The sequence below is a fragment of the Engystomops pustulosus genome, chromosome 5 (genome assembly GCF_040894005.1).
Source record: "Engystomops pustulosus chromosome 5, aEngPut4.maternal, whole genome shotgun sequence".
In the NCBI taxonomy this organism is placed as follows: domain Eukaryota; kingdom Metazoa; phylum Chordata; class Amphibia; order Anura; family Leptodactylidae; genus Engystomops; species Engystomops pustulosus.
In genome coordinates this window covers 56,502,115-56,529,356 of record NC_092415.1, presented here as the reverse complement: position 1 = coordinate 56,529,356, position 27,242 = coordinate 56,502,115, and the positions used below count along the sequence as shown (strand labels likewise).

General features: G+C 42.4%; 1 protein-coding gene across 4 annotated transcripts; it reads right to left on the bottom strand.

Annotated features, from left to right (window-relative positions):
- Positions 1 to 25,329, bottom strand: SS18 (SS18 subunit of BAF chromatin remodeling complex). Of its 4 annotated transcripts, none has more exons than XR_011855717.1 (13): positions 25,105 to 25,329; positions 24,718 to 24,984; positions 23,660 to 23,736; positions 20,394 to 20,478; positions 14,444 to 14,597; positions 13,703 to 13,924; positions 13,375 to 13,542; positions 10,775 to 10,879; positions 5,303 to 5,395; positions 4,484 to 4,606; positions 3,775 to 3,908; positions 3,594 to 3,688; positions 1 to 1,000 (listed from the first exon to the last, which is right to left on the bottom strand). XR_011855717.1 is itself a non-coding variant. In XM_072152038.1 (12 exons), the coding sequence occupies exons 2-12, from the start codon at positions 24,784 to 24,786 to the stop codon at positions 974 to 976; spliced, it is 1,257 nt and encodes a 418-aa protein (XP_072008139.1). In that variant the 5' UTR covers positions 24,787 to 24,984; positions 25,105 to 25,326; the 3' UTR covers positions 1 to 973. The 4 variants fall into 4 exon arrangements, 2 of the variants coding, with proteins under 2 accessions (XP_072008139.1, XP_072008140.1); XR_011855718.1 differs by having other exon boundaries at positions 3,594 to 3,685; positions 25,105 to 25,328; XM_072152038.1 differs by lacking the exon at positions 3,594 to 3,688 and having other exon boundaries at positions 25,105 to 25,326.
- Between the last annotated feature and the right edge of the window lie 1,913 nt (positions 25,330 to 27,242).

The window sequence follows — 27,242 nt, the reverse complement described above, 5'->3', positions numbered from 1 at the left end:
TTCAAGTCAAATAATTTATTCTCATTAAAGTACATTTAAATAGCATTATACACAGGTGTACTTTTGGCACAGAACCCCTGACCTCCCCTACAAGAAAAATCAAACAATAATACTGCTCATACTAAATAAGTTCATTGTGATGTGTGTTTTATTAAGGTTTAAAAACAGAAAAATATTGCTCTGCAAAATAATAAACATACATACTCTTCGGTTTTCCTAAGAAAAAAAAAATTACATACCTATTATAACAAAAGATCTATTGATGTGTATTGCATAATTGTTACCTAGTACGTGAAAGACAGTAGTTATTGCAGTGTGTGCTCTGTACTGCTCAAATATACTTGAGTGCTGGTTGACAGATAAAGATCACTGCTGATGCGATTCCTGCTATAATAACTTTGATCTCTTGCAAACCTATAGGCAGAATTGCAAAATTATTAAACCGTCTTGCTTATTTGATTTTGCGACTTAAGGAAAAACATGATTTACAGTATATAATGTGAGCATCCGACTGGTAGAACACATAACAAAAATTCATAGATAAATGATCGTTAGCCATGATTTCTCAATACTTAAAACTAACACCCAAGGAACCTTAGTGTCATTGTGTATCGACAAAGGTTCCAAAATTGTTCCCCTGCTTTATGGTATATATGGAATCAGCTGGGGGAAAAAAATTCTCCCATCTTTCACTGACGATCAGATGGATCTCTTGCCTATGCATTACACAGATATCCTGGATTGTATGATGCAACATCACCACCTAGAGTACATGATGTGAAACACACGTGTGAATTTCAAAGTCCTCAATGATCCCATTCGGTTTGCAAAATCTAGACACTGCTTTCAATTCACATGATTTCCCCCAAATGTAAAAAGTCAAAGTAAAATCTCTCCAAAAAGCAAGATGTCCACAGTCCAAAGGAAACACCACAACAGCTACACTGACTGGCTACAGGATTCCACAAGTTCTTTACTGCTGATAGTTTCCATATTGACCCTATAAAGCAAAAAGAAAAAAAGCGTTAAAAAAACCCAAAAATATTAATAGTGATTGGTTAAAAAATTTGAGTACCTTTTTGGTCCACAAACATGATTGTAGCATAAATTATGGATATATCTGCGAGTGACCACAGTCTGTAGGTCATAAGGAAACCTCAGAGAGCATATTACATTGTGCCTGACGTCTACTATAATATTTAATAGAATTATTGCATATTTCTAGGACATGCCTGCATTTTATGATTTGGTGGGATCCGGTCCCCAGTAACCCCACTGAGAGGCTGCTTGGCCTACGGACTTTAAAAGGAACCCATCATCAGAAATTGGCTTAATAAACTGCTAGTCAACATACTTGTAATCGTTTAACACCTTTCAGATCATGTTTCTTTCATAGCCCAATGTGGTTCCATCATCCACAAAATCAACCAAGTAAGATGTACAGTACATTGGTTGTATAAAGTCAAGGAGGTAGAGAGCAGAAGTCAAGCTCCTCCCACCTTAGAACGCCCTCCACTGTGATTGACATCATGCACAGGACTTGTAATTGATTGACAACTGGTAAGTAATTTTTTCCTTTGTGCACGACCATCAATCACAATGAAGAATGAGTTCTGAGAAAGAGATTGAATTCGGTGTTAAAATCTTCTCATCTTTGACTTAATACAACCAATTTATACTCACTTTAAAGTTTATTTTCTGGATGATGCCTCCACACTGGACCATGTAAGAAACCTGATCTAGAAGGTTTTCAGCTGTTTGACAACATACTGGTAGTGGTTTAGTAGGTCAATTTCTGTTGACAGGTTCCAATTAATGTAGCTATGGTGGACCATATGCAGGAGCTCCTCCAATTACAGGCTGTCCCCTACTTAAGAACACCCAATTTACAGACCACCCCTCTGCCCACTGTGACCTCTGGTGAAGTTCTCCGAATGCTTCACTATAGTCCCAGACTGCAATGATCAGCTGTACGTTGTCTGTAATTAAGCTTTATTGATGATCTTTGGTCCCATTAAAAGGGGAAAAAAAAAAAAAAAAATTTTGAAACTCCAATTGTCGCTGGGGCAAAAGAATTTGTCTAGAACTACAATAATTTCGACTTCTTTACAAATTCAACTTAAGAACCCATCTTGTATGCAACTCGGGGACTGTCTGTATATGGTAATGAAACAGCCGACAGATGCCATAAAAAAAAAAACATTCTGTTAATCGTCTACCTACATAAATGATCCTCATATACGAGTTATGCTACATTCAAACGAATGTATGCGGGTCGTATATACGTCCCCCATACACTTCAATGGTCTCACAGCGCCGCATGGAAGCGGTACGGTGCAGCACCATACTGTTCCGTAGCAAGATAGGACATGTCCTACCCCTCTACGGAATACCGGGCCGTGCATTCCTATGGGGAGGGGCGGACTTCGTAGCAACTGGAGGCAAATGAAAGTTACTGATATAGACTTGGGCTACAATTGTGGGCACACACTGTGTCAGGTTTGTTCCTGTGCAAAAAATAAGAAAAAAGACTGCCCAAGCGGTAGACCCGAGCCGTGGAAGGCATGGCCACGTGTACAAGACCACTGAAATACACAGGGCTGTGTCAATTATTGCCAAAAGCAAGGTTTGTGTGTATGTAGCCCAGTGCACTACTTAGTTTAGCAAACTTCCAGAGTTACAAAAACTAACTAAAAGCTGCCCTTAAAGAATATACACAAGCTATGTATGACATAGTTGCTTATGACACCCAGTCAGAGCTCAGCTTTAATTGTATTGTGGGAAAATAAAAGCGGAGCTCTGATTGGTTGCCATGAGCCACTAAAAACAGCTCTGCTCTCAGGCACTTCTGATAAATCTCCCCCATAGTCTGTGTCAACCATATTTCCTTGCTCAACTGAACCGACTGTGTATCGCAGTATGGGGCAGTTTATCACACCAGTAATACACATCAGTTGTTTTTCCTCATTATGCTCTCCGTTATTTCCATGGATATCATACAGACCTTATTAAGTCTGTTTATTCTTATGTTTGTGCTAGAACAGATATTATTTTTCTCTCTCTTTTGCGGATCACGATAGAAGTGATAGAAGTTTAATCTAATTTTTGTTCTACGTGTGGTTTGGCACAGCTTTTGCTACAATCCATGAGACAAATATAAAGGGTCTCTGTCACGTGGACTTTGCTTTAGTCTGTTTACCACAAATTCATTACACTCGTTTAGGCTATATTTCACAATAGGAATGAAATTATGTAATGCGACTTTCTGTTTAGATGCGAGATTTGACACAAAATGTCTCCAGCAAGCCCTCCCAGGTGTATCTGACAGTTTTTACCTCAGAAGATGAGCAGGAGCAAGGTGATTTGCCATCCGAGTTTTGTAAACTGATCAACGGATCCCAAAAAAAAAAAAAAAAAAAAAAAAAAAAAACACACAAACCCCAACGCGGATGCAGACATAATACGAACATAAAACAGACAGCAAAATACACTTTGCGAAGTGGCCCTAATTTACAATGCTGTGACCATGGCCATGGCTCCTAAGAGAGTCTGGGAGCATGGGATAGTAGAGCTGCAGTCTGCCTGGTACTTACAGCATCATACATCACAGCCGCGCCACGGTCAGGTTGGGAAATGTGGCTGTCACATGGACTGTTTCCCAGACCGCTCACCACCGTGATCAGAGCTGCTAATACAGAATTTAGGGGACAATATGATTAATATTCAACATTCACATTAAAAACACACAAGCCCTGCAACTTTAATAGGCTTTACCTGGTCATATCCATAAGGTCTCTGCTGCTGTGGCTGTGGAGGTCCTGGCTGTGAAGGTCTGTATGGCACATACTGTTGTCCTTGTCCCTGAGGGTAGTTTGGGTACTGAGGACCAGGAGCACTTTGAGAAGGGCCTGGAAAAAGACAAGCAAAAGTACAAAACCCATGTCAACTTACAGAAAATTAGAGCAAAGCTAAAGGAGACCAATTTAAAATAAAGCAATGACGAAAAATGAAATTCTGCCCCCATCTCCAGCCACCAACACAATGCAGAAGTTTATGTGATTATTCCTGGCAAAGCTCAACTCTAGGCAACTCTAGGCAAGTATACAGGGATTTTTGTACTTCCATTATAAGCAATTGGGCTTCATATGTCAAAAGTGGCAGAGAGCAAAATGGTCATAATTCTGGCTATTTGAGACACTAAACCAAACCATCAGGACCAACTCTCCAAATAACCGTCAGAATCCCTTTAAAAGGTATTCAGTCAGCAGTTTTGACCCCTGTCGGTGCTATAATGGATCGGTTGATCAGTACACATAGGAAATATATTTGGGTTACCGGTAATGCTGGTTGCTGAGAAGCCTTTGCTGTGATGTGGCTGGTGCTGCCATCACTGCCCAGGCCTCTCCCTCAGCCCACGAGATCACTAAAGCCATCATTCACAACAAAGACGAGGGACAAGAAGCAAAATGTAAGAAATTCTTACCATAAGCTTGTTGTTGGGCAGGATAACCTTGCTGGCTTGGGTACTGCTGTTGTTGAGGTGTGTAGGCTTGTTGTTGTGGTGGCCCTTGATAAGATTCTTGCTGTTGGGCATATTGTGCATTTCCTAAAGTTAAAAACACAATTACTAAAAAAATTGCTCACTGAAAAAAACCCACACACCATCACAACCAACACCAAACAAGAGAAAAAAAAATACAAAACCAAATATAAAAATAGTTAAAAATGCTAAACACCAAAAATAAAAATTAAAAACACAAAAACATAAGGAAGTCAGCCCACAAACATAATAAAGCTAGGTTTGCAAGTCTGGACGGCAGCATTTTTATTTCAGCATCCTCGGCAAACAGGCATTACATTCAAGAAGTATCACAGTATTACAACCGTGACCGGAAGAGCAAAGGAAAAAAAATTAAAGACAGCTGAAGGAGCACAGACTAGCTAGACGAGATCAGAAAGCTGGATCCTAGAGACATAACGTTTGTGTGTGAATATAGCTCCAATATCAATAGTTTGCTGGGTTAGGTTCATTTAGGCAAGAAAGGCAACACGTTTTAGTCATGTACTGGTCAGTAAGGGGGTTGTGAACAATTATTGTGCGGTGTGGTTGCCTAGTTTTATTGAACAGGAGTAAAAAAAAAAAAAAAATTAATTAAACATATAGATTAAAAAAAGCCAGCACTATTTCTATTAAAGCTTAAAATGGAGATTGTGAAATTACTCTCATTCCGGGAATTACAAACGGAAATAAGATTGATATGTGTGAGAGTATGTGTGTATGTGTGTGAAGGTATATAGATACCTCCTTCGTAGTAATGTTGTGAGGAATCCTCGTAAGGCCTATCGTAGCCTTGTTCAGGATACGACGGTTGCTGATAACCGTAATCATTATGACCTACATCAATTCGACAAGAAACAGGAAGAAACGTTAATGGCCTTATGCTGGAGATGCATGTAAGTAGCTCTACGTATTTCAGCTTACATTAAAGACTAAGAAAGTATATAGCAGACAATAGATAAAAATCCCTCTATGGCCATCCAGCCACGACTATTAACTCTAAGTCTCCTCATGGCTTGGCATCAGGTATCTCGGAAATATGCAAATATGTTTTCCAAGGTGGTAAATGGCAAACAATACTTCAGCAATTTTTCCAAAGCCTTTATACTCAATACCAAAGCCTACTCTGCCAGGCTCCGGAGGAAGCTGTAGTAGGTGCAGACTAGGATAGGCAACAGAAAAAGGTTTGAGACTAAAGGCTTTTTATTGTTTCAAAAGTAAAAGGTTTGCGTTTCTGCCCATTCTTCTTACAGACTGAAGTTTCCGCGTCTAAGTTTGGCTATATGCACACGACCAGGTGGAGAAGGAGTGGGTGAACGCTCCTCAACTCTTCCCTCAGTAGCGGCACCTATAGGACATTTTGTCAGGGTGCTCACTGCACCATGAGCGGGTGCCAGGTCAATGACACAATTACAAATGGGTGGGTTTTAATAGAAGAACCTAGCTTAGGCCTCCTGAACATGAACATTTTGTAGGCTGCAAACAGAAGAATGTTATCCCCCCCAATTCCGGGCCATCAGACATTGATGGGTGACCTACAACGTCCATTGGGAATGACTGCCAACAGCGCAAGCGTCGACTGGAATAGGACCTGTCTTATCTTTTGAGGCGCAGGCAGGCAGCACGTTCATGCCCTACAGAAAGCAAAGGTGCCGTGAGTTTGCCGCCGTTTGTGTCGCTAGCTCACGGTCGTGTGCACAAGGCCTTAGTCTGCACAGTACCAGATTCCAGAAATAACTGGATGCATGAAAGAAAATGCTTTGATGCTTAAATTACTCATATACATAGTTGGAGGTCCAAGGTGACATAACTTGGACAATTCTATAAGTGAACAATTGGGGCCTTTTGTCCTGAACACATCAGAGGCACCACTGGAGGACAGATAGAACAGAACCTGCTTGTCAGAAACTGGTAACACTAAATAAAGCCATGGCGGCAGATTTCATGGATCTCTTAGAGCAGAACTGTTCACGTTTCACACGGCAACCAATCAGAGCTCAGCTTTCACTTTCCCACAGCCGTTTATAAAATTAAAGCTGAGCTCTGATTGGTTTCCATGGGCAACTAGAACAGTTTTACCTCAGAAACTTGATGATAAATCTCCCTCATGGTGTTTCAGGATTTACAATTGGAAATATATATATTATACACACAATATAGAATAACATTTTACACAGAAAATGTCACATTTTGTATGAATTTTAAACGCCAATTACACTTTTATACAGTTTTTCTTTCACAATCTTGGGGCACATGTATCATAGCTTTTCGGCTGCTACTTTTTCCAAGTTTCCTGAAGTCGGCCTACTTAATCATTGCAATATATCTGAAGTTACATTGAGACTTATAAGTCTCAAATTGTAACTACCAAAAGTAAGTCTGGGTCTAGCATGCTCTGTTTTGGTACAAGAATGCGACAATTTCAGAGCCCAAAAATCTCACAAGTTGAACCAACATCTATCTACAAAGATAAATATGGCTACTGCATTACATCCTGGAGGCAGATAACTGGTACGCTGCTTGATTCTGCACCTAAAAAGTCTCAAACTGCGAAAAGTTGCAAAAAAAGCCAAAGGAGTGATACATTGACCCTCACTTCTTTGTTTGTCCAACATTTTACTAGTGAACAACCAAGCAAATGCGAAGACACAATTCAGCCGAATTGCCACCCATGTAACACATGGACATGACAAGTCTGACAAAGTGAGCCGCTCCTCCACTAGGGTTCTCCAGATCTCTCTTACACCAAGAGAATTGCATCAGAGAAATGGAATTTAACAGCAAATCAACCTAAAATCGGTTCTATTGGGTTTTAACAATTTTGTAGGTGTGTGGAGGCAACGCTGGATGCAATGCTAATTTCCAGGACACTGGTTTTACTGAATAGCAAGAAATTAATTAAAAAAAAAAAAAAAACTACATTAAATGAGGGGGGAAAAAAACAACCTGTGTGAACAGTGAAAAGGCTCCAAGTTGGGTCTTACGGGATCTTTTGCTGAACCCATACAACCCAAGTTTTTACTGAAATGCTGATAAGTGTGGATACTAATAAAAAATACCAATTTAGCAAGTTTGGAGAGAGCAGGGCATAACTAGTAATTTACACACATTTAGGCCACATGCACATAACCATGTGCTCAACGGGCCCAGAACCTCAACGGGCAAAGCATGCGGTTGCGTACAGAATGGAGGGTGTGTGAGCACCCCCACACCTCCCTCCATAGAAAGCCGTCCAGCTCAGTCACGGTGAGACCCTGCATGCTTACAGCAATGTGACAAGGTGCCATAGACCTCTTTGCGGAGCACGATCAGCCGGTAAATTGTGCACTTCTACCCCTGAGGAAGTCTCCTAGCAGGAGACGAAACGCGTGGGGAGCCCTCTTTCCCCCCCCCCCCCCACCTCATTCCGAGACCTCACTCAGCAACCTCACCTATTGGAACATTACCAGTTCCATGTGCAGCGTAATGTATTCAGGCCTCATGTAGAATGCAGTTACCTTTGCATACCATGCACTTTAACTTGTCTTATTCTTTGGTCCACTGATGGGACTAGCTAGCACACAGCCGGGTGTTTTACTAGTTATCCTCAGGAATATTACATTTAATATGTGAGGGGGGTGGTTGGTGTATACTTACCTGTGTAACCAACGTGGCAGTTTTGTATGTACTTTGTACGTTTTAATTGATTTTAATTGTGAGTTTGTCTTGTTTTTCATATGTGGTAATCCAATAAAGATTGTTTATTTCTTGTACTTTGCCGTGCGACACACCGGTTTTTGCTCTTGGTTTGTACAAGTCCTTAAAAGGGGTGTTACGGCCATGGACGTGGTTCTTCATGTTTGAGATAAACTTGAAAACAAACTGATTTAACCCCTTAACGCTACAGGTACAGGGAATGTATGAAGAGGGCTCAAGGGCCGAGTCCTCTTCATACAAGAGTGGGGGTTGTTGCATATTGCAGCAAACCCCCACCGCTAATAACCACGGTCGTTGCTTGCACCGCTCTGTACACATAAAAATGAAAAAGTTATGGATTTTTGAAGGTGGAGAGCAAGAAATGAGCGAAAAAACCCTGCGTCCTTAAGGGGGTTAATGTTATTAACGATTCCTGGCCGTTTTGTTGATAGTTAAACTAGCAGAAGGACAGAACTTGCTTATAATTACCAATCTCCACGTAACGACTTAACGCTTAAGCGCCAGTCTCTGCACTCCAGCCTCTGGAGTGTGCGCAAATGTGCCGCACACAAGGTGGTGCTCCTTTGCAGCAGCTGTGCATAAAGACGTGTGCACTCTCCAGCAGCCAATAGCTGCGCTGTGGGTTCTGTGCAGAAGCACACACAGCTCCATGGAAGCAAAGTATCATGGGACTCTAAGTCCTGCTGCGGAGCATGGCGGCCATACATTTTTTTTTTTTTTTAACACTGTCCAAGGAGAGCAGGAACCGTATGCTGGCTGTACAACCCCTTTAAAAGAAATTCAGGTATGCAAATTTACAAAAGTTAGACTGGACATTCTTATGCTGTACTGCATTTTTCATGATGATGATAAAACCGCTGTAGTACAAAACTGTCTAGTCCATCTTTGCACCTCCTCTTAGTTGGCTTAGCTTAAAGAGGACCAGTCACCACAAATTAGTGCCCCAATCCAAACATACCTACTAAGTCTACTTCGCAGACCCTTTCTAAAGCTGCTCATTTCATAACCCTGGCTTTAATCAAACTTTACTAATTGTCTCTGACATACTTATAGGTCCGATAGACGGACCAGCGGTCCGGCTTATTCATAAGGGGGCCGTCCAGGCACTCCTCTTTCTTCACAGGCCACCACTCCCCCAGGCTCCAGTTCTTGCCCTATGCACTAGATGCCGGCGTTGGTGGCATCCAATGCCCAAGCGCTCCCAGCTCCTGCTCTCAGCAGGACTAACTGCGTATGTACCGCCTCTCTTTTCAAGCTCTTGGCACTCGCGGGGGACTTACTGTGCATTCGCAAGCGTGAGATTTGAGCCCGGAGGAGTGGTGGCCTGTGAAGAAAGAAGAGTGCTTGGACAGCCCCCTAATGAATAAGCCGGATCGCTGGTCCGTCAATCGGACCTATAACTATGTTATGTGTCATATGCTTTTTTTTTTTTTTCCACAATTGTAGACAATTATTGTCAAAGTTTAGAAAAAAAAATGTAATTAATAAAACTATCCTATCAAGTTAGTCTTGCATGTCATGAACAAAAACAAAGTAACATTTGTTAAGATGAGCTTTTCCAGAGATATCATCATTTACAGAAGCGCTGGCACCAGTGACCATCTGTCACAAAGGGGTAAAAATTTCCGCCATAAGAGATCTTTGATCACATTTTTCAATGATCTGCATGGTGTCATGGAGAGAGGGGGGAGAGAAATGCTTGGATGCAATACAGGGTGAAAGTCTGCTGTGGGGAACGGATTAGTTGCTCCCATGGCTGTCAATGAAGCATGACTGCTGAATGTAGGCCGTTTTTGTGAAGGAGTACATGAGCACTATCCTACATTAAGGATTGGCGACAGCCTGAGCGCCCAACTCCAAAGGGGCAGTCAAGCTTTAATGCAACTTTAAACTTACCAACCACTCCATTCCAACAGAGCAGTGTCATGTTGTCTGCCGTAGCTTTCAGTCAGAAAAGGGGATTTTTTGGGTAGGTCAGCACTACAGCCAAATCAACGGCCTCGCTGTGACCCCCAAACAAAAGGCATGCGACTATTTCCAGTTCACACGCAAAGCTGCTAATACACAAACTATACGACTTACAGCCCCAAACCACAATACTGCTGCATTTGGATGGTTCACAAATAAGAGGCCGTTATTTCTACACAAAAATTTTTACAGACATTTAAGAGAATTGTATCCTGTACACTTTGCACTTCTTTTACCTCTAGATTTCCATGGAAAGGTCCATAACGTAAGTATTACTTCAGTTTCTGCTGTATGATACATACAGTATTGTAAAAGTAGCACCCACCAGGTCACACAAAGTTTGTCCTACAGAGAGTCACCAGGGTACGAGGTGGCAATTTTTGAGGTCCTCTACACATTTCAATATCTACCATTGTATCTAGCATTCCATTTATTTTGAAAATTCCTGTTTATTTCCCAAATTTAAAGTCATAAATAGTGTTTAAACCAGACTTCTCAATAAAAGATGTAGGAAATATGAACATTAATTTTAAGAGCTGATAAATGACTTACCGTCAGGGTAGTACTGCTGATTTATGCCTTCAGGAGGTCCTTGACTGCCATGGCTGTATTGGTCTCCATAATAATCTTCTTGGCCTGAGTATTGTTGTGGTGGACCTACAAAAATATGAACATGTTTGTTCCATGTATTACAATTGGCTGTAAGAGAGCTGAAAAAATGTTCTAACATTTTTTTGTTCATTTGTCCAAGCCACACAACTTTCAGAAAGTCTATATATTATAGTTGATTTCAGCAAAAAGAGCCGAATCTAAATGTTACAGAAGACACCGCCTACATTACATGTTTCTTTTTCATAAATTCATACTAAAAAGGGTGAGCAATCTCTTGCTCGCTCTTGCCGCTTGCATCTCTAACAATTGAAGCTTCTAAAATGCTAATGGTTGCGCTTATTCACTCTCACCTAGACTACTGTAACTCCCTGCTAATCGGTCTTCCACTTACTAAACTCTCTCCTCTATAATCTATTCTTAATGCAGCAGCCAGGCTCGTCTTTCAGATCAAACGCTACACGGATGCCTCCAGTTTGTGCCAATCACTGCACTGGCTGCCAGCCTCTTTCCGTATTCACTTTAAAATAATAACCCTCATCCACAAAGCTCTGAATAATGCTGCGTCTCCCTTACTCTCTTCTCAGTCTATTGCCCTTCCCGTGCTCTTCGATCTGCCAGTGATAGAAGATTAATCTCTATCTTAATTCGTACCTCTCATGCACGTCTCCAGGACTTCTCCCGAGTCTCTCCGATTCTCCGGAATGCCCTTCCGTGGACTCTCAGACTAATACCCACCCTCCAAAGCTTCAAACGTGCTCTTAAAACCCATCTCTTTAGGCAAGCCTATCACACTCGCTAACCGCATGAAATGTCAACTCTCCCTTTACTAATCCATCCTATGTCCTATCTCCCATCTGTTATCCAGCAAACAGCAGATATATACCAAGCTCCAGGCTTCTCTGCAGTCTTTTTCACCCAGGACCCTGTAAATAAGATGGCGGCTGATGGCTGGTTCAAGCAGCAGAATTTTTATTTATCAACTTATTTATTAAATAATTTTATATTGTTCCCTTATAAAGAATGGCTGGACCATTATACAACCTCTTGTGTCAACACCCTCAGTCTGTAAGCTCTTGTGAGCAGGGCCCATATGTCTGTTTGTTCTGTGTAATGTAATATTATCTCTGTATATGTCCACTATGATTTGTAAAGTGCTACGGAATTTGATGGCGCTATAAAAATAAAGATTATTATTATTGTACAAAGTAATGAAATGGTCCAAGTCGTGCTGCCTTTGTCGGGACAGACCCTCCATTGGGTAACATCCATTAGACTATATGAAATGAGTTATTAAAAAAAAACATATCTTACAGATTCACTTTAACTTAAACTATTAATGCCTAAACTAAAGGCAACTTTATTTTCCCCAACAGACAATGCTGCACACTGGGCAGTACTATAGACTAAGCAACCTGAGCTCATGGTTTGGAGTTAAAAGAAGTTGTCAATAACATTATTTATTCCCCATCCCCACGTTTCTTCTTGCATTTTACTGACTTCTAGGGGCCCTTCCTAGGGACCCCAGTGTAGATGTCCTATTCACTGCAGGACAGTTAAGGGTAACTTGAGACCATTAGCGAGTAGGAAAGTATCCTAAAAACAGTTCTACTGAACAGTAAATTGCTGTTTTCATAAACTAAGATCCTATAGTGTATGATATTGACGGGGGGTCCCCAGTATTGTAATATTATCGCTTCCTCTAATATGCGAGTTTTTCATTCCTTTAAGGCCAGGAGAAAAGAGAAATGTGATTTGCAGTTGGAGCCATTTGCTCCCTGGAAGCTGTAGGTACATAGGGAGAGTTCAATGGAGGGAGAGTTCAGCATTCAATCCCATATCCCCCTATACCACCAACCTTTCAGCACCGAGTACAGCGACTCCACCAGCAACACGCGACTTCTATTGTACTGCTCAGCTGCCAGAGCCCCAGAGACGGCCTGGCAGCTGCAGCCTAGTGAGCGAAGGTGAAGACCTTGCTTGTTTGTTTATTCACTATTGATGCTACCCCTATTATTTATAGTGTGTCTTTAACAAACAAATAAATGCTACAGTAAGGCCTCATGCACACAAACTTTTTTTTAGACGTAAAAACAGCCACTGCAAGTTTTTTTTTTGCATCTAAAAATCGGCCCCATTGACTTGAATGGAAAATTTGGGTATATATCTGATCACTGTATTTCTCACCGTACCGTGAACTGACCATCGGACAGCAAGGTAAAATATAGATGCCCTATCTGCCACCCCAATCATTTCGCGTACAAAGGACCACTGTTCTATCGATCCATTGGGGCCCATCGCTGAGATTCCCACCAATAAACATAGGATTTGTTGTAACCAGACAACCCCTTGAATATTCTATGCACCATGGATGGCAAGGTACGACCCTTGTTCAGAAGACATGCATTAGAGGTTTTGGACCCAATGCTTTTACCAGTGCTGGGAGTCCCAGTGGGTGAGGACACAGCATATGGCCAAGCTAAGACAGAATACCTTGCCACACTAAACAGAATGGATGGATTTATATGGATTGTTCTTTGTACCTTGTTGAGGTGGTCTGTAGGGTGGAATTTGCCTTTGACCCATCATGTGATTCCCCTGATTAACCTGGCCCATCATTGCCATCGGCGGCTGCTGCCCCTGATAGTGCTGTCCGCCCCCCTGAGGCATATTATATTGCTGTGAGGGAGGCTGCTGATGCATCATTGGACCTGAAAAACAAGATTAACCAAGTTATTACGTGCCACAACATAATACAATAACTGTAGGTAAACCAGTCTCAGGAGAGAACCTGAACCCATTACAGTACAAGAAACTGCAGAGAATCTTAAGGAGCCCAAAATAGCTTCTTATGGCTGAACAAGTAGTTACCTTGGTTTGGCTGTATGTTCATGCTTGGCCGGGGACCATAGTTGCCCATTGACTGCCCTTGATTCATACCCATCTGATTTTGGACTGGCATACTTTGTGACGATGGCACAGAGTGATTGTAGCCTCCCATGGAACCATGATTGGAAGAAGGCATGGGCATGGAGCTATTTGACATGTTATGTTGGTTAGGTCCTGGTCCTTGCATAGGCATATGGTTTGGCCCTTTGAGGGGGAAAAAAAAAAAAAAATTGTTTTAACCTTTAATATCGTTGCATAATATAAATGCAAATTTTAGAAACATATCTTTTTATACATCAGCACAAATAAAGCAGATGTACAAGTAGCACATATTCCCACATCTTCTGCACACTGCAAATTATCACCTGGCAGTGAAAGGGTGACAGAAGCAATGAAGCCGTCCGTACCTTTGCTCTCATAAAGGGATTTACATTTGTGGAGCCAATGGCCAAAGCTTTGGAGAGGCAGCTGTACCATGTGGTTTCACAGAGACTAAATTTAGACAGTTCTGCTCATCACAGCAATGCTGTGTGTCAGCCACATCAAAGCCCCAGGGCAGAGAGATAAGCAGTGAATACAGGTCACGTAGCTCGCTGTAAGAGAGCCGGCACTCCAGGGCATTGCAGACAGTTTTGTCATCAACAATCCCGTGTCCCCAGAGCCACCACGTCCATTGGTTGCTTAGTAACGTTGGCGTTAATACTTCAGAGAAGGGATGCTTACCAGGCATCTGGCCGTTCATCTGGTTCTGCATGTGCGGAGCAGGCGGACCCCCTCCGACCATTCCTTCTGAAGGCATGTTGTGAGAGCGCGGAGGTTGTGGAGGGCCACTCTGATTCATCCCTGCCGGGCCCATAGGCATATTCTGTGTGGGGAGCTAAAACAGAGATATTACAATTATAGTACATGCATTTGCTGCAAGACATGAAAAACACAACTAACCAAATAAAGCTAATGAAAATGTATCCCCCCATCTTTGTATTACTCTCCCTTTGGCCCATACACAGCTAGATTATTGTTCTAGGAGATACTAAGGATCCGACACATCTCCAAGTAATGAGACCCTGATGATCACAGCACTTTCTTCTGTTTTCCTAAAGGACATCCACCATCAGATTACAACTCTCCTCCCCATCCCTGGGTGCACTGACCTTTTAGAAGATCTTTGATTGGCCGCATTTAGCAGAAATAGAACTTTATACAATAGAAGGTCTGCAGAGATTCTCAGTGGTCCACCGCTATATAATTTATTCATGCCCCCGTCTACTTAGTTTACAGAGAGCCGGTGACTCATCAGCTCTCTCTGCCGAGCAGGGACTGGTAATGCCGAGAGAGATTACCAGTCCTTTACACTATGGAGGCGGAGTCAGTCGGAACAAAAGCATGAATAAATTATATAGCGGCGGAGCACATTTTTTATAAAGTTATACTTCTACTAAATGCAACCCTTCATATTTCTACTAAAAGAAGATCAGTTGTAATCATCTATCAGGTAATCTGGTGGTAGACGTCCTTTATGAAGACTATGCCTGTACAGGCAGTCCCCGGGTTATGTACAAGATAGGTTCTGTAGGTTTGTTTTTAAGTTGCATTTGTATGCACGTCGGAACCCTATATTTTATAATTGTAACCCCATCCAGAATTTTTTTGGTCTCTGTGACAATTGGATTTTAAAAATGTTAGGTTATCATAAAAACCAAAAATTAACACTAAAGTTTAATTGCAGACACCTTCAACCCCTTAAAGCTCTGTGCCGTAGCTCTACAGTGCAGAGGTGCAGGGAGTGTGTGAAGAGGGCTCACGGACTGAGCCCTTTTCATACACAGGTGGGGTTTGTTGCATATTGCCGCAAACCTTTACCGCTAATAACCGCGGTCGGTGCTTGCAATGATCGCGGCTACTAAACCTTCTGATGCTGCCGGTGGCATTTAGAAGACGGCAGTGCATGGACGCCGCCATCTTTCTTGAGATCGGCGATCAGTTGCCATGACAGTCTCGGGTTTCTGAAGATCCGTTACAATGAGCCAGTGGCTCATTGTAATGAATCCTATGCATAAACAGTTGTACTGCAGTATATGGAAGGAACGATTAGGCCACCCTAGATGGTCTAAGAAATAGTGAAAAAAAAAAAAAAAAATTAAAATCACCCCCCTTTCCCTAGAACTGATATAAAACATAATAAACAGTAAAGATCACAAACACATCAGGTATCGCCACGTCTCAAAATGCCCGATCAAAATATAAAAATGGTTATTGACGGCAGTGGCCTCCATAACTGGAAATGGCACCCAAAATGCTACTTAGCAAAATTTTGATCACTTTTTATGTCCTCAAAATGGTAGCAATGAAAAAGTCAGTTCATTTCGCAAAAAATATCACACAGCTCACCAAAGTATGAAAAAGTTATTAGCGTCGGAAGATGGCAAATTTTTTCTTTTTTGTACACATTCGGTTAATAAAAGCTGTATAAATTTGGTATCACTGTGATCGTACCGAACAAAAGAATAAAGTATAGGTGTTATTTGGAGAGCACGGTGAAGGTCGTAAAAGCTGAGCCCACAGGAAAGCATTTTTTTTTTTTTTCTTCAATTTTTCCACATTTGGAATTTTTTTTCCAGCTTCCCAGTAGACAGCATGGAATAATAAATAACATCACGGAAAAGTAAAATTTGTTACGCACAAAATAAGCCTTCACACAGCTCTGTACACGGGAAAATGAAAAAGTTACGGATTTTTGAAGGTGGAGGGCGAGAAATTAACACAAAAACCCTGCGTCCTGAAGGGGTTAATATCTGATCATTGTAGTCTAGGGTTAAAGGGGTTATCAGAGTTTACTAATAATTTAGGGCCGGGCTGGGACGGGCTATTAAAATAAACGTGTACTTACCTCCTCCGGCGCCGCTGATGTCTCGCGCCGCGGTCCTTCTGGTCCGTGTCCCTGTTTGTTTACTGGGGCCGCGCACACGGAGCTTCTGGCGATGTGGCCGATTCCTCCCATCCGTCAGCATTGTAGGGCGCTGGGTGATGTGACGGATGGGAGTTCCCTGTGTGCCCTTGTATTCAAACCAGCGCACAGATCAGATGGACCGCGGCACGGACATCGGCAGCGCCGGAGTAGGGAAGTACACGTTTATTTTTATTTTTTTTTTAAATAGCCCGACCCTAAATTATTAGTAAACTCTGATGACCCCTTTAACGTACAGTAAATTACAAACATCCAGAGGTCAGTTTGTAACTAGGGATTGGCTGTTAGTCGGGTGTTCTTGAGTAGGGGGACAGTCTGTATTATGAGAGTCTCATGCATAGGAGAGGAGCTGCCTGCAGGTCTCTGGCTATAGTTATGTACAAGTCCTTCTGCCAAACCATCACTAGTTGTTTGCTAAATACTTGTAATTCTAGCAAATTCATTTTTTTTATACAACTTGGTGTTGTGCAGTTTTGTTTTTTTCATATTTCAAATGCACAAATAAGCAATTGGGCATTACCACATCCCCTCTATGGCTTCCCTTTTATTCTTATACATTATTATGATTCTCTATTTACAAGTTGCCCTTTATCAACATCTTATTGGTCAAAAACAGAACATTTAACCCCTTTGCATTGCAGCCTTTATTTTTCGCTCCCCACCTTCAAAATTTCAAAACTTTCAGTTTTCTGTGTACAGAGCTGTGCGAGGGCTTATTTTCTGCATAACAAATTTCACTTCTCAATGACGTTATTTATTGTTCCACGCCATGTACTTTTAGCTGGAAAAAGTTCCAAATGTGGTAAAATTGTGGGAAAAAAAAAAAACATGCACGTGTCACTTTCTTGTGGGCTCAGTTTTTGAGCCCAAACTTACATAGGTTTTGTGTTTTAATACATTCTCAAAAATTAAAACATTGTCTACAAAAATGGTTTCCCCCATCTTCTGACGCTAATAACTTTCATACCTCCATGTACAGAGCTGTCATCTTTTGAGGGATGAGCTGACATTTTCATTGCTAACAGTTTGAGGACCTTTTGAACACTTTTTATACATTTTTATGTGCGCCATATTCCATTATAGGGTGTACTGTCAAGAATAACAGTTTTTATATTTTGTTAGATAGGACATTTACATAGGCGCCGATAACTAACATGTTTGATTTTTACATTAGTTCTAGGGATTAGAATTTTTATTTTTTTAGCGTTTTTTTTTTAGACCCTCTAGGGTATTTTAACCCTAGACAGTCTGATCGTTCCTACCATATACTGCAATATTACTGTATTGCAGTACATGGTGTTTTTACACATGATTCATTACAAATGTGCCACTGGCACAATCTGCAAAAACCATACAGTCTCGGGGCTTTGTACCACACTATTATGGCGCAGAGCACCTCCATTCTCCGATAGGTGGCGCTACCCTATTCCAATGTAGTAGGCAGTTTCCCTCTACCTCTCAATTTCTGAGAAATCAATTACAATACCAAATAAATTTGGCCAAATTTCATTGCAGAATCCAGATTCTGTTCAGGATAAATCTCCTAGGAGTGAGAAGTAGATTTGTAAGTGACATTAGGGAACTCCAGGGAGAGCACGTCTACCACTGAGGTAATTGGTATTCATGTCAATGGTCTTGAATCTGCTGGCACAATACCAGAAGCTGTATCACCAACCCTTGTATCCTCCAATAAGCATTGCTCCACTTACAGTTTTTTTCCAGTCCTGATCTATTTTTAGATCTCTGCTGTCAGATGGGCAGAGCCAGAAAGCCTGCTTCAGCCTAGGACCACCCACTTGACAGAAGAGGGCTTAGTTAGCATATTATGTTCAGAGCCTATCCTAAACTTTGATAATAAATCCATCTAATGTCAGGTGAAGCACACAAACATTTATGGGGGTAGAGTTGACATAATACAATCTCTTTTGTGATCCTGTTTCTGATATTGTACAGGCAAACTTGTCCATTGGGATCTAAACTTAGGCTGCTGTTAGCAACTTATTTGTCACAGTTACCAGCTGTGCACCTTTTTAGTTAAATTGCTGCAGAAGATTTAATAAATGCAACTTTTTGAGCTTGTGGTCCAGGCCAAAGGATGTGGGGGGCAAAGGATGTAATGAAAGGGGCAGGACCACACACAGTTGATCAAGTTAATAAACACTTAACAGGGATGAGCTACAGACTTCTGTAGAGAATATTGAGATATAACCCACCCCCTTAGTTGTGTCCTCTTCTTCAAAACTCTGGCATTCATGGACAATGGGACGAGGGATGTTCCTACACAGTCTAACCATGCATGTCGGTTATACGTTCAATGGTAGTTTCAGACGATTGAGGCCAATTTGTGAACCATGGACCTTAAATCTGAAAATATTTTATTGCGGCTTTGTATATACATATATAGCGCTATTCAAAAACGTTTCTTCTCCACCACAAAGCAACTTCCTCTCTCCCTCATGTCCTGCGCTGGTTGTATGCAGCAGCATCAGGACCCCTGCGCCAGGAGCAGGAGAGAACCTGGGAGCAGTTCAGTAGAGCTGACAAGTACTTACAGGGGTATTCCCACTTCAGAAACTTCATGTTATTGGTTGAATAATGAAATATAATACAGAAAGTATATTGGAAAATTGTATCAAATTCCTCACTGTTTTCTGGATCTCCGCTTTCTGTCAATTTTTTGGAAGCTTCATTGTCCATTTCCAGTGGACAGAAATCTGACCATGGTGCACAGCCAATTATAACACAGAGAGTTATCAGAGCTGTGTGATATAATGTGCCGTGCACCTGTGTGACTATGGTCCGATTTCTCTCCACTGGAAGTAAACCATGAAGCTTTCTATAGAATGACAGCAAGCAGAGATGTAGAAAATTGTGAGGAATTGATACAGAAAGTGTATTGGACATTTGTAAAACTCTTTAATATTTAAACAAAACCCATTACTTGCTGAAATGGGAATACCCCTTTAACACTCCTAGATCCTTTCCAGCAGATGCTCTAGTGTCAGGAGCCAAGTGGCAGGAGAGGACCCAGAGAAAACAAGAACTTCTCAGCTGCTCTCACCGATACCTGGCCTCCTGCACCATTGATCTGCCATCAGTTATGTTACATTAGTTTTGGAAATGCTCAGCATGGCACAGACCGCAACTCAGAGCTTGACAGGCTGCATGTGACCTGTGTGTGGCTTGTGCACCACTGACCCCCCTTGAGATTTATATGTGCTGTACTTTATGTACATGCTCAGTGGTGGAACTCCTCTGCTATAGATTAGAGGAATAAGACACTGGGAAGGACGCCTGCATTTATCTCAACACTAATAGTTACCAGGAAAACAGGACTGCAGATCCGAGGAGACATGACCATTTTGGTGTAGCTGGAGTTCAAGAATCTAAGGAGACGGAAGTTGGCCTACAGACACTGCAGCCCTGATAATGACACATACATTCAGACGCCCGTCTTTGGGGGATGTATATGACCGTTCCGGGCCGTAAACAAGGAAATTAAGGCATCCGTGTGGGCGGCCGTGCGCCACTTTTATCTATGGAGAGGGGAGGTGTCATCTCCTTCTCTCCAGTGCACAGCGGTATGCCAGCCTGGCTGCAGGCAGACGGGCATACAGCTGTGTAAATGTACCCCAAGATGTAGTGATACAGTACAGTACAAGTAAATAACACCGTAAAAAAAAAAATTTGACTCCATCTTCTACTTACTGCTGGTAATAAAGGTTGCATATTCTGATTAGAGTCTGCTATGGTTGCCAAGTAAACCAGATTTGTGTGCAGCATCTGTTGATACCTATACAAAAAAAAATGCATTACATTATTTATATGTACACACGCACAACAAAATCATACGCAGTATACTTCCAGAGCAAGAGCACCCAGTGTCACTCCTATCTTCTTATTTGTGTCATTACACTTTTTTCCCTGAAAACGTCCTAAGAAATTGACATGCGAAAGATGGTGCTGGGTTGCAGCCTGTTGATAAAGGAGAGTTGTTACACTAAGTTGTCAATGTATTCATACAATTCCAAGAGGAACGACAACTTTTGTGCCTCCCATCATGCTTTTGCTCAGCATGTGTGCTTGGCACGGCTTGTACCGTAACTACTAACAGTAAATGGATTTTTTGTATTATTCAATGTAGCTATGCAAGAGGCCAATCACTTAATTAGATCTACCACGTCCTTAATCATACCCTTCAAGTAAATGTGGCATCATGTGGGGCACTTTATGTTTATTTTCCAACCTGTCTGGTGTGCTACCAATCTTCTTCCTAGCCACCACGATTGCCGAGATAACAGTCCCAGTATCTGACCATTGTAACCCTCTCCACTGTCAGAGAGGAGATGCTGGAGCAGAGAAGTGGGCATGTGTTATACAGGGCTGGAGTATCAGAGTCATTGACAATTTTGGTGGAGCCTGAGAGGTGATAAAATAAACCAACTCTACAAACGTAGTAAATTATAAAAATTTCCTTAAAATGTCTTTTCTATTCCTGATCTAGATATTTAGGCCAGAGTTGAAAAATATCTATTGTTCAAGGGCCATATTGTCATACTGCTCAACTTTAAGGGGCCGCATCAGTAACCTGCACCCTAGATGCACTAACAACCACAATACATAACAGCACAAAATGACACCCCAGAAGAAAAATACTGCATTCAGTACAGACAATACTGGAGAAACCTCCAGAGCATAAAGCAACTAATACTGGAGACCCCAGAGCAGCCAAAATAAAAATCCCCTCCTTTCCTTGCTCCTCTTCTGTTCCCTGCACCACACTGCAGCGTCTTCTCTTCTCCATGTGCCGCTCTGCTTAATGTCCCACTCTGGTTGTAGGTGTCAGCAGCAGCTGCCAAGCAGAGCTACACCTGGAGCAGGAGAAGACCAGGGGGGCAGTGCGGTACAGCTGAGAAGTACTTACCACTTCTGGGTTCTCTCCTGCTCCTGGGGCTGTTCTACTCAGTCTCCGTTACTTCACGCATACAACCAGTGTCAGGAGTGTGAACAGAGGTAAGCGGCAGGAGAGGACACGGGTGCAGTGATGACTTAAAATCTGCACTCTCCGCTACTGACCTCCTGCATCAATGAACACTTCCATCAAATAGGCTCATTGGATTGTCAGCAGGGTGCAAATAATAGCTTAACCCCTTAAGGACGGAGGGTTTTTCGGCTCATTTCTCGCTCTCCAACTTAAAAAATCCATAACTTTTTCATTTTTCCGTGTACAGACCTGTGTGAGGGCTTATTTTGTGCGTAACAAATTTTACTTTCCCGTAATGTTATTTATTTTAACATGCCGTGTACTGCGAAGCTGAAAAAAAATTCCAAATGTGGAAAAATTGAAAAAAAAAACGCACGTGCGTCACGTTCTTGTGGGCTCAGTTTTTACGACTTTCACTCTTCGCTCCAAAAAACACGCCTACTTTATTCTTTGGTTCGGTGCGATCGCGGTGATACCAAATTTATATAGGTTTTATTGTGTTTTAATACATTTTCAAAAATTAAACGAATGTGTACAAAAAAGAAAAAAAAAATTTTGCCATCTTCTGACGCTAATAACTTTTTCATACTTTGGCGCACGGAAATGTGTGAGGGGTCATTTTTTGCAAAATGAGGCGACGTTTTCATTGCTATCATTTTGAGGTCTGTGCGACATTTTGATCATTTTTTATTTCATTTTTTATGTTATATAAAAAGGTGTAAAAGTCGCATTTCGGACATTTGGGCGCCATTTCCCGCCTCGGAGGTCACCGCCGGCCGTAACCGTTTTTATATTTTGATAGATCGGGCATTTTGGGACGCGGCGATACCTAATATGTTTGTGATTTTTACTGTTTATTATGTTTTATATCAGTTCTAGGGAAAGGGGGGTGATTTGAATTTTTAATATTTTTTTTTATTATTTTTTAAACTTTTTTTTTTCTTTTTTTTTCCACTATCTTTTAGACCATCTAGGGTACATTAACCCTAGATGGTCAGATCGCTGCTACCATATACTGCAATACTTCTGTATTGCAATATATGGCATTTTTGCAGCACATTCATTACAATGAGCCACTGGCTCATTGTAACGAATCTGCAGCTGCCAGATAGCCTCGTGTCAAAAGAAGACACGAGGCTACCATGGCAACCGATCGCCGCCCCCCGATGACGTTCGGGGGCGTGTCGATCGAAAAAAAGATGGCGGCGCCCGGGCGCCGCCGTCTTTTAAATGCCGCCGGTGCTAGCACCGACCGCGGTTATTAGCGGTGGGGGTTTTATGCATTATGCAAAAACCCCCACCTTTATATGAAGAGGACTCAGCCCGTGAGCCCTCTTCATATATCCCTTATACCTCTGCGCCGTAGAGCTACGGCGCAGAACGTTAAGGGGTTAAAAGGCCATGTGTGGCCTGTCAGCAGGAGTTGTGCATCCTCTTCTAAGCTTTTAGTTGAGATGACCCTGTGTTGCACTTTATGTACATGCTCAGTAGTCCTTTAGTACAGATCAGAGGAATAAGGCATTGGCAATGAATGCCAGCATTCATCTCTGCTAGAGGGACCAAGAAAACAGGACTGTGAAGTTAGTTTTTGACCATTTTGAAGCTTGAGTCGGAGTTTGGGAAAATGAGTCAGAAGTTTGGCTTATTGACTCCACAGCTCTGGCGGTCTGACACTGAAGATTACCATATCACACTCCTCAGCTCCAGCACATCCTCTATTATAAGAGAGGATTATAATGGTCAGATACTGAGATTTTTTTCACCCTCCCCAAAGTCAAATCAATTTTAGAAAGCCAGAAAAATGGGAATACACGTGATGGAGTTTGAAAAAGATTGCCTGCCCAGAAAAATTGTGTCAAATACCACCATGTGAACATAGCTTTAGCGTTACTTGGTACCTACTGATAGGTCTTCATGGAAAAGCAAAGCATTGTTTAAAATAAACCTAATAATTTGGTTAAGTTAAAACATATAATATTGTACTACTTACTGTGAACATTCTGAGGTCTTGCCTTTGTTTTGATAATCCATTATACACTGAATTAAATGATTATTCTCATCCAACATCTGTAAAATTTAAAAATAGATACAAAATCAAATTATAGGGTGTTATACACGAAAAAGCCATACATATGCGAAACGGATCACTTAACCCCTCAAAGGGAGCTATCAAAGTGTGACATCACATTCTGTGCACTGCAACATTGACAAATATCAGGATCCCAAGGAGACATGCCCCAACGTTGCTTGTTGTCAGCATAAAGCCTGGTCTGGAAATTTGTATTCCAGGACAATGTGGTCTTCACACTATGGCCACATGCATGTTGGGCAGGTTCTGTTAGACCTTCTGTTAATACCATTGTCTAAGGTGTCTCAGGACATCAAAATCCAAATTTTTATAAACCAGGGGCACTTGTTATCCATGGCTTCCTTCTAAACTCCACTTTTACAATACTGCTAATGAGTCTGAGGGACTCTGGCGGGTGTTTCTGCAGATTCACAGGCTGTTACAATGTGCAGAATATGCCTCTCCCTCCACCTTTGTAATCAATCAGCAGGAAGTGCAGGAGAGGGGGAGACCTGCTTTCCTCATTCTAACAACCCCTGAAAAGATCACTGAGGGGCTATGGAAACACCCACCAGGGTCATTTACATAATGTAAACGTTTATTTTATAAGAAAGTAGATAACAAAGATTTCCACAGTCATGGTGCCTGCATTTATGAGCAAGTGCCCCTTGTTTACTATGCTTAATTTTGATGGCAGATTTTCTTTAAATGAGATCTGTGACCAGGTTTGGGGTCTAGATCCCTGCTCCCTCACCTGGTCCCCACAGTGCTGGCCATTCAGGACTGCTCCTGTGACTGATGAGGCCACTGCAGCAGAACCACATTCATTGTTTAGATGATTCGGTATAAAGGTCACTTTTTGAGCCCTTCAATGTCCCTGCAGCTGCCATCAGCCCGCAGACACTGCTATAGGATGCCCTCATCTCTGTGCATACAGCAGCTCTCCCCCTGTGCATTAGTCACTGTCCCTTTTGTTTTACCTTCTGGATGGCGGCGGGAGTGATCTCGCCCTTCCCCCGCTGCCTGGGAGCTGCAAAGGCCACGGACATCGCGCTGGAGAGCTCGGGCGGGACACGGGCTCACAGGAGGGACAAGGAAGAAGCGACAGCGGATACAAGAGGCCTCTCTACAACTACAACGATTGCAGCGGATCACCCTCACCGCGCTCACACACTACCGCGACCCTGGGCTATACCAACAAGCGGCTACGTCAGGGGGGATATCGAAAAAAAAGTACCAGCGCTAACCTGGAAAGAGAAACAGAAAACAAGCGTTTCCAAGTACGCAGATTATGCAGCAGAATTTATAAAGGACCGACATTGGTATTTGACATTTACTATATGTTCCGCCAACTACCAAGCTCTTACATTGTAAATCATTCACCCCCACAATGAGCAATGGGACGCTCCGTTGTGCGGTGATCCCATAATGCTTTGGGCAGTGAACAACGCTCCTACGCTTGGTATGATCCAGCGGAGGGGTGTTGCAAGTGAAACAATACAAAAGGTTTCTCTGTTGCGCTAATACAGGTCTCCGATACTATAAGCGAGAAATCCCCAGTGCCAGGTCCCCGCCCGCATTGTTATTATGTAGGTCTGTACAGGATGCTACTGAGCTGAGGCTCACTGATAGATGACACAAGTCATCAGACCTTTCGATTGTCTAATGGGACTGTCTTCAATTTCGAGATCATATCAATAAAGTAAATGACTTTAGACGCACGGAAAATGGCGTCCGCTACGTGATCGTATCAAAGAGTTCATGCTAGTGATTGACTTTACCGTTGTGTCACGTGACACAGGCGCCCCCACGTGCCTGTCAATGTTTGTGATCTGCCCGGCATGTGATTGGCTGCGCCTTCATAGATTACACAGAGAGGGAGAGTAGAGACCGATCACTATAGGTCCCATAGTGATCGGTCTATACTCTCCCTCTCTGTGTAATCCAGTATAGGATCTTGATTACCTCAACATGCTGTGCTATAATCAAAACACAAATATACACGGCAAGTAAAATAACCTGGAACAAGGGATACTAAATTAAAGGAAACCTACCACTTGAAGTGGCAGGTATAAGAGGGAACTACCGAGCACCAGCTCAGGGTGAGCTGGTGCCGGAGCTTATTTTTGTTAGTGTTTTAAACCGCTGTATCGCGGTTTAAAACACTTTTTAAACCCCTAAGGCCGAAGCTGCTTCGGCGCAGGGAGGTACGCGCTCGGCGCACCATGCGCACGACCGTGCACGTGGCTACATAGGAAGTGAATGAGAGCCGCGGGCACGGTCGCGCACATGGCGATACTGCGGTTTAAAACACTAACAAAAAATAAGCTCCGGCACCAGCTCACCCTGGGCTGGTGCTCGGTAGTTCCCTCTTATACCTGCCACTTCAAGTGGTAGGTTTCCTTTAAAACAATTTTAAAAAACTTGATCCTCTGTTCTAAAATTACCTAAAACTAGCTATTTGCGAGGAGCATTATGTCAGTGTGCAGTCATTGCGCCCTGTGAGGTGCCATTGACCTAGGACTTGACTGGGACTGCTCCATGCCCTGGGACTAGCTGCAAATATTGAGCAAAGGTAATAAAGGCTTTTATCCTGGTTTTCGGGGGAGGTTCGTGTACCCTCTGTGAGGTACTGGCATCCCACAAATGTAGTTGAACATTTTCGTTACCTTTGCCCCATAAGAATCACTGGTGAGTTGATTTTCGGCATAGGAGCCAAAGATGAAATTGAGAGGGGTAAGTATTGAATTGAGGTGTTGGGGCAGTTGGATTGCTCTGGCAAGATACTGGCTTGATGTACCGCCTAGTATCAGAGTTGGTAACACACCCCTGAGGAAGTCACCGGAGCAGGTGACGATACGCGTGGGGTTCGCTCCTCTCTCATCCTCCCCACTCCGACCTTGCCTTTCTGCCTCTCTCACCTTACCATATGGATCCACATTAGGTACCGTATACTTCAGGCATTTAGGCTACTATATACAGGACTGTTGGGTTCATTTATTTTTTGCACCGGTCACTTTATGTATGCACATATTGCCTGTTGCAATTTGATGTTATTCAGCTGTATTTAGTACTTCCCTCATTGTCCTGCATCACACATTTGTCGTTTTGACTTGGTCGGCTTGGGGCTGGGGAGCCCAGGACACACTGGTCCTGGGAGGTCAAGTACACCTTGCATGGTGCACTTTTTAAGTGTTTTTATTATGTGGTTTTGTTGTTACTGTGTTTATGTATTAATAAAGTTTTTTTGATATTACCTTAGTCCATCATACGTATCCTCTCTTTTGTTCTTTTGTTGGTTACATGCTCTCCTAGGATACGTGGACTTATTTGTAATCTTTATACATTGGTAGTGCCTGTCCTATTCTTTGTTTGGTCATAGTATCAGAGTTGGGTCATGGGTAGCTTGGACCAGGTGAACGGGCCTAATCCATGCCAGTGAGGGGATGCAAAAATAGGGGGATGTCACGACATAGTACGTGTGTACGTGTTGTGAATGGACTCC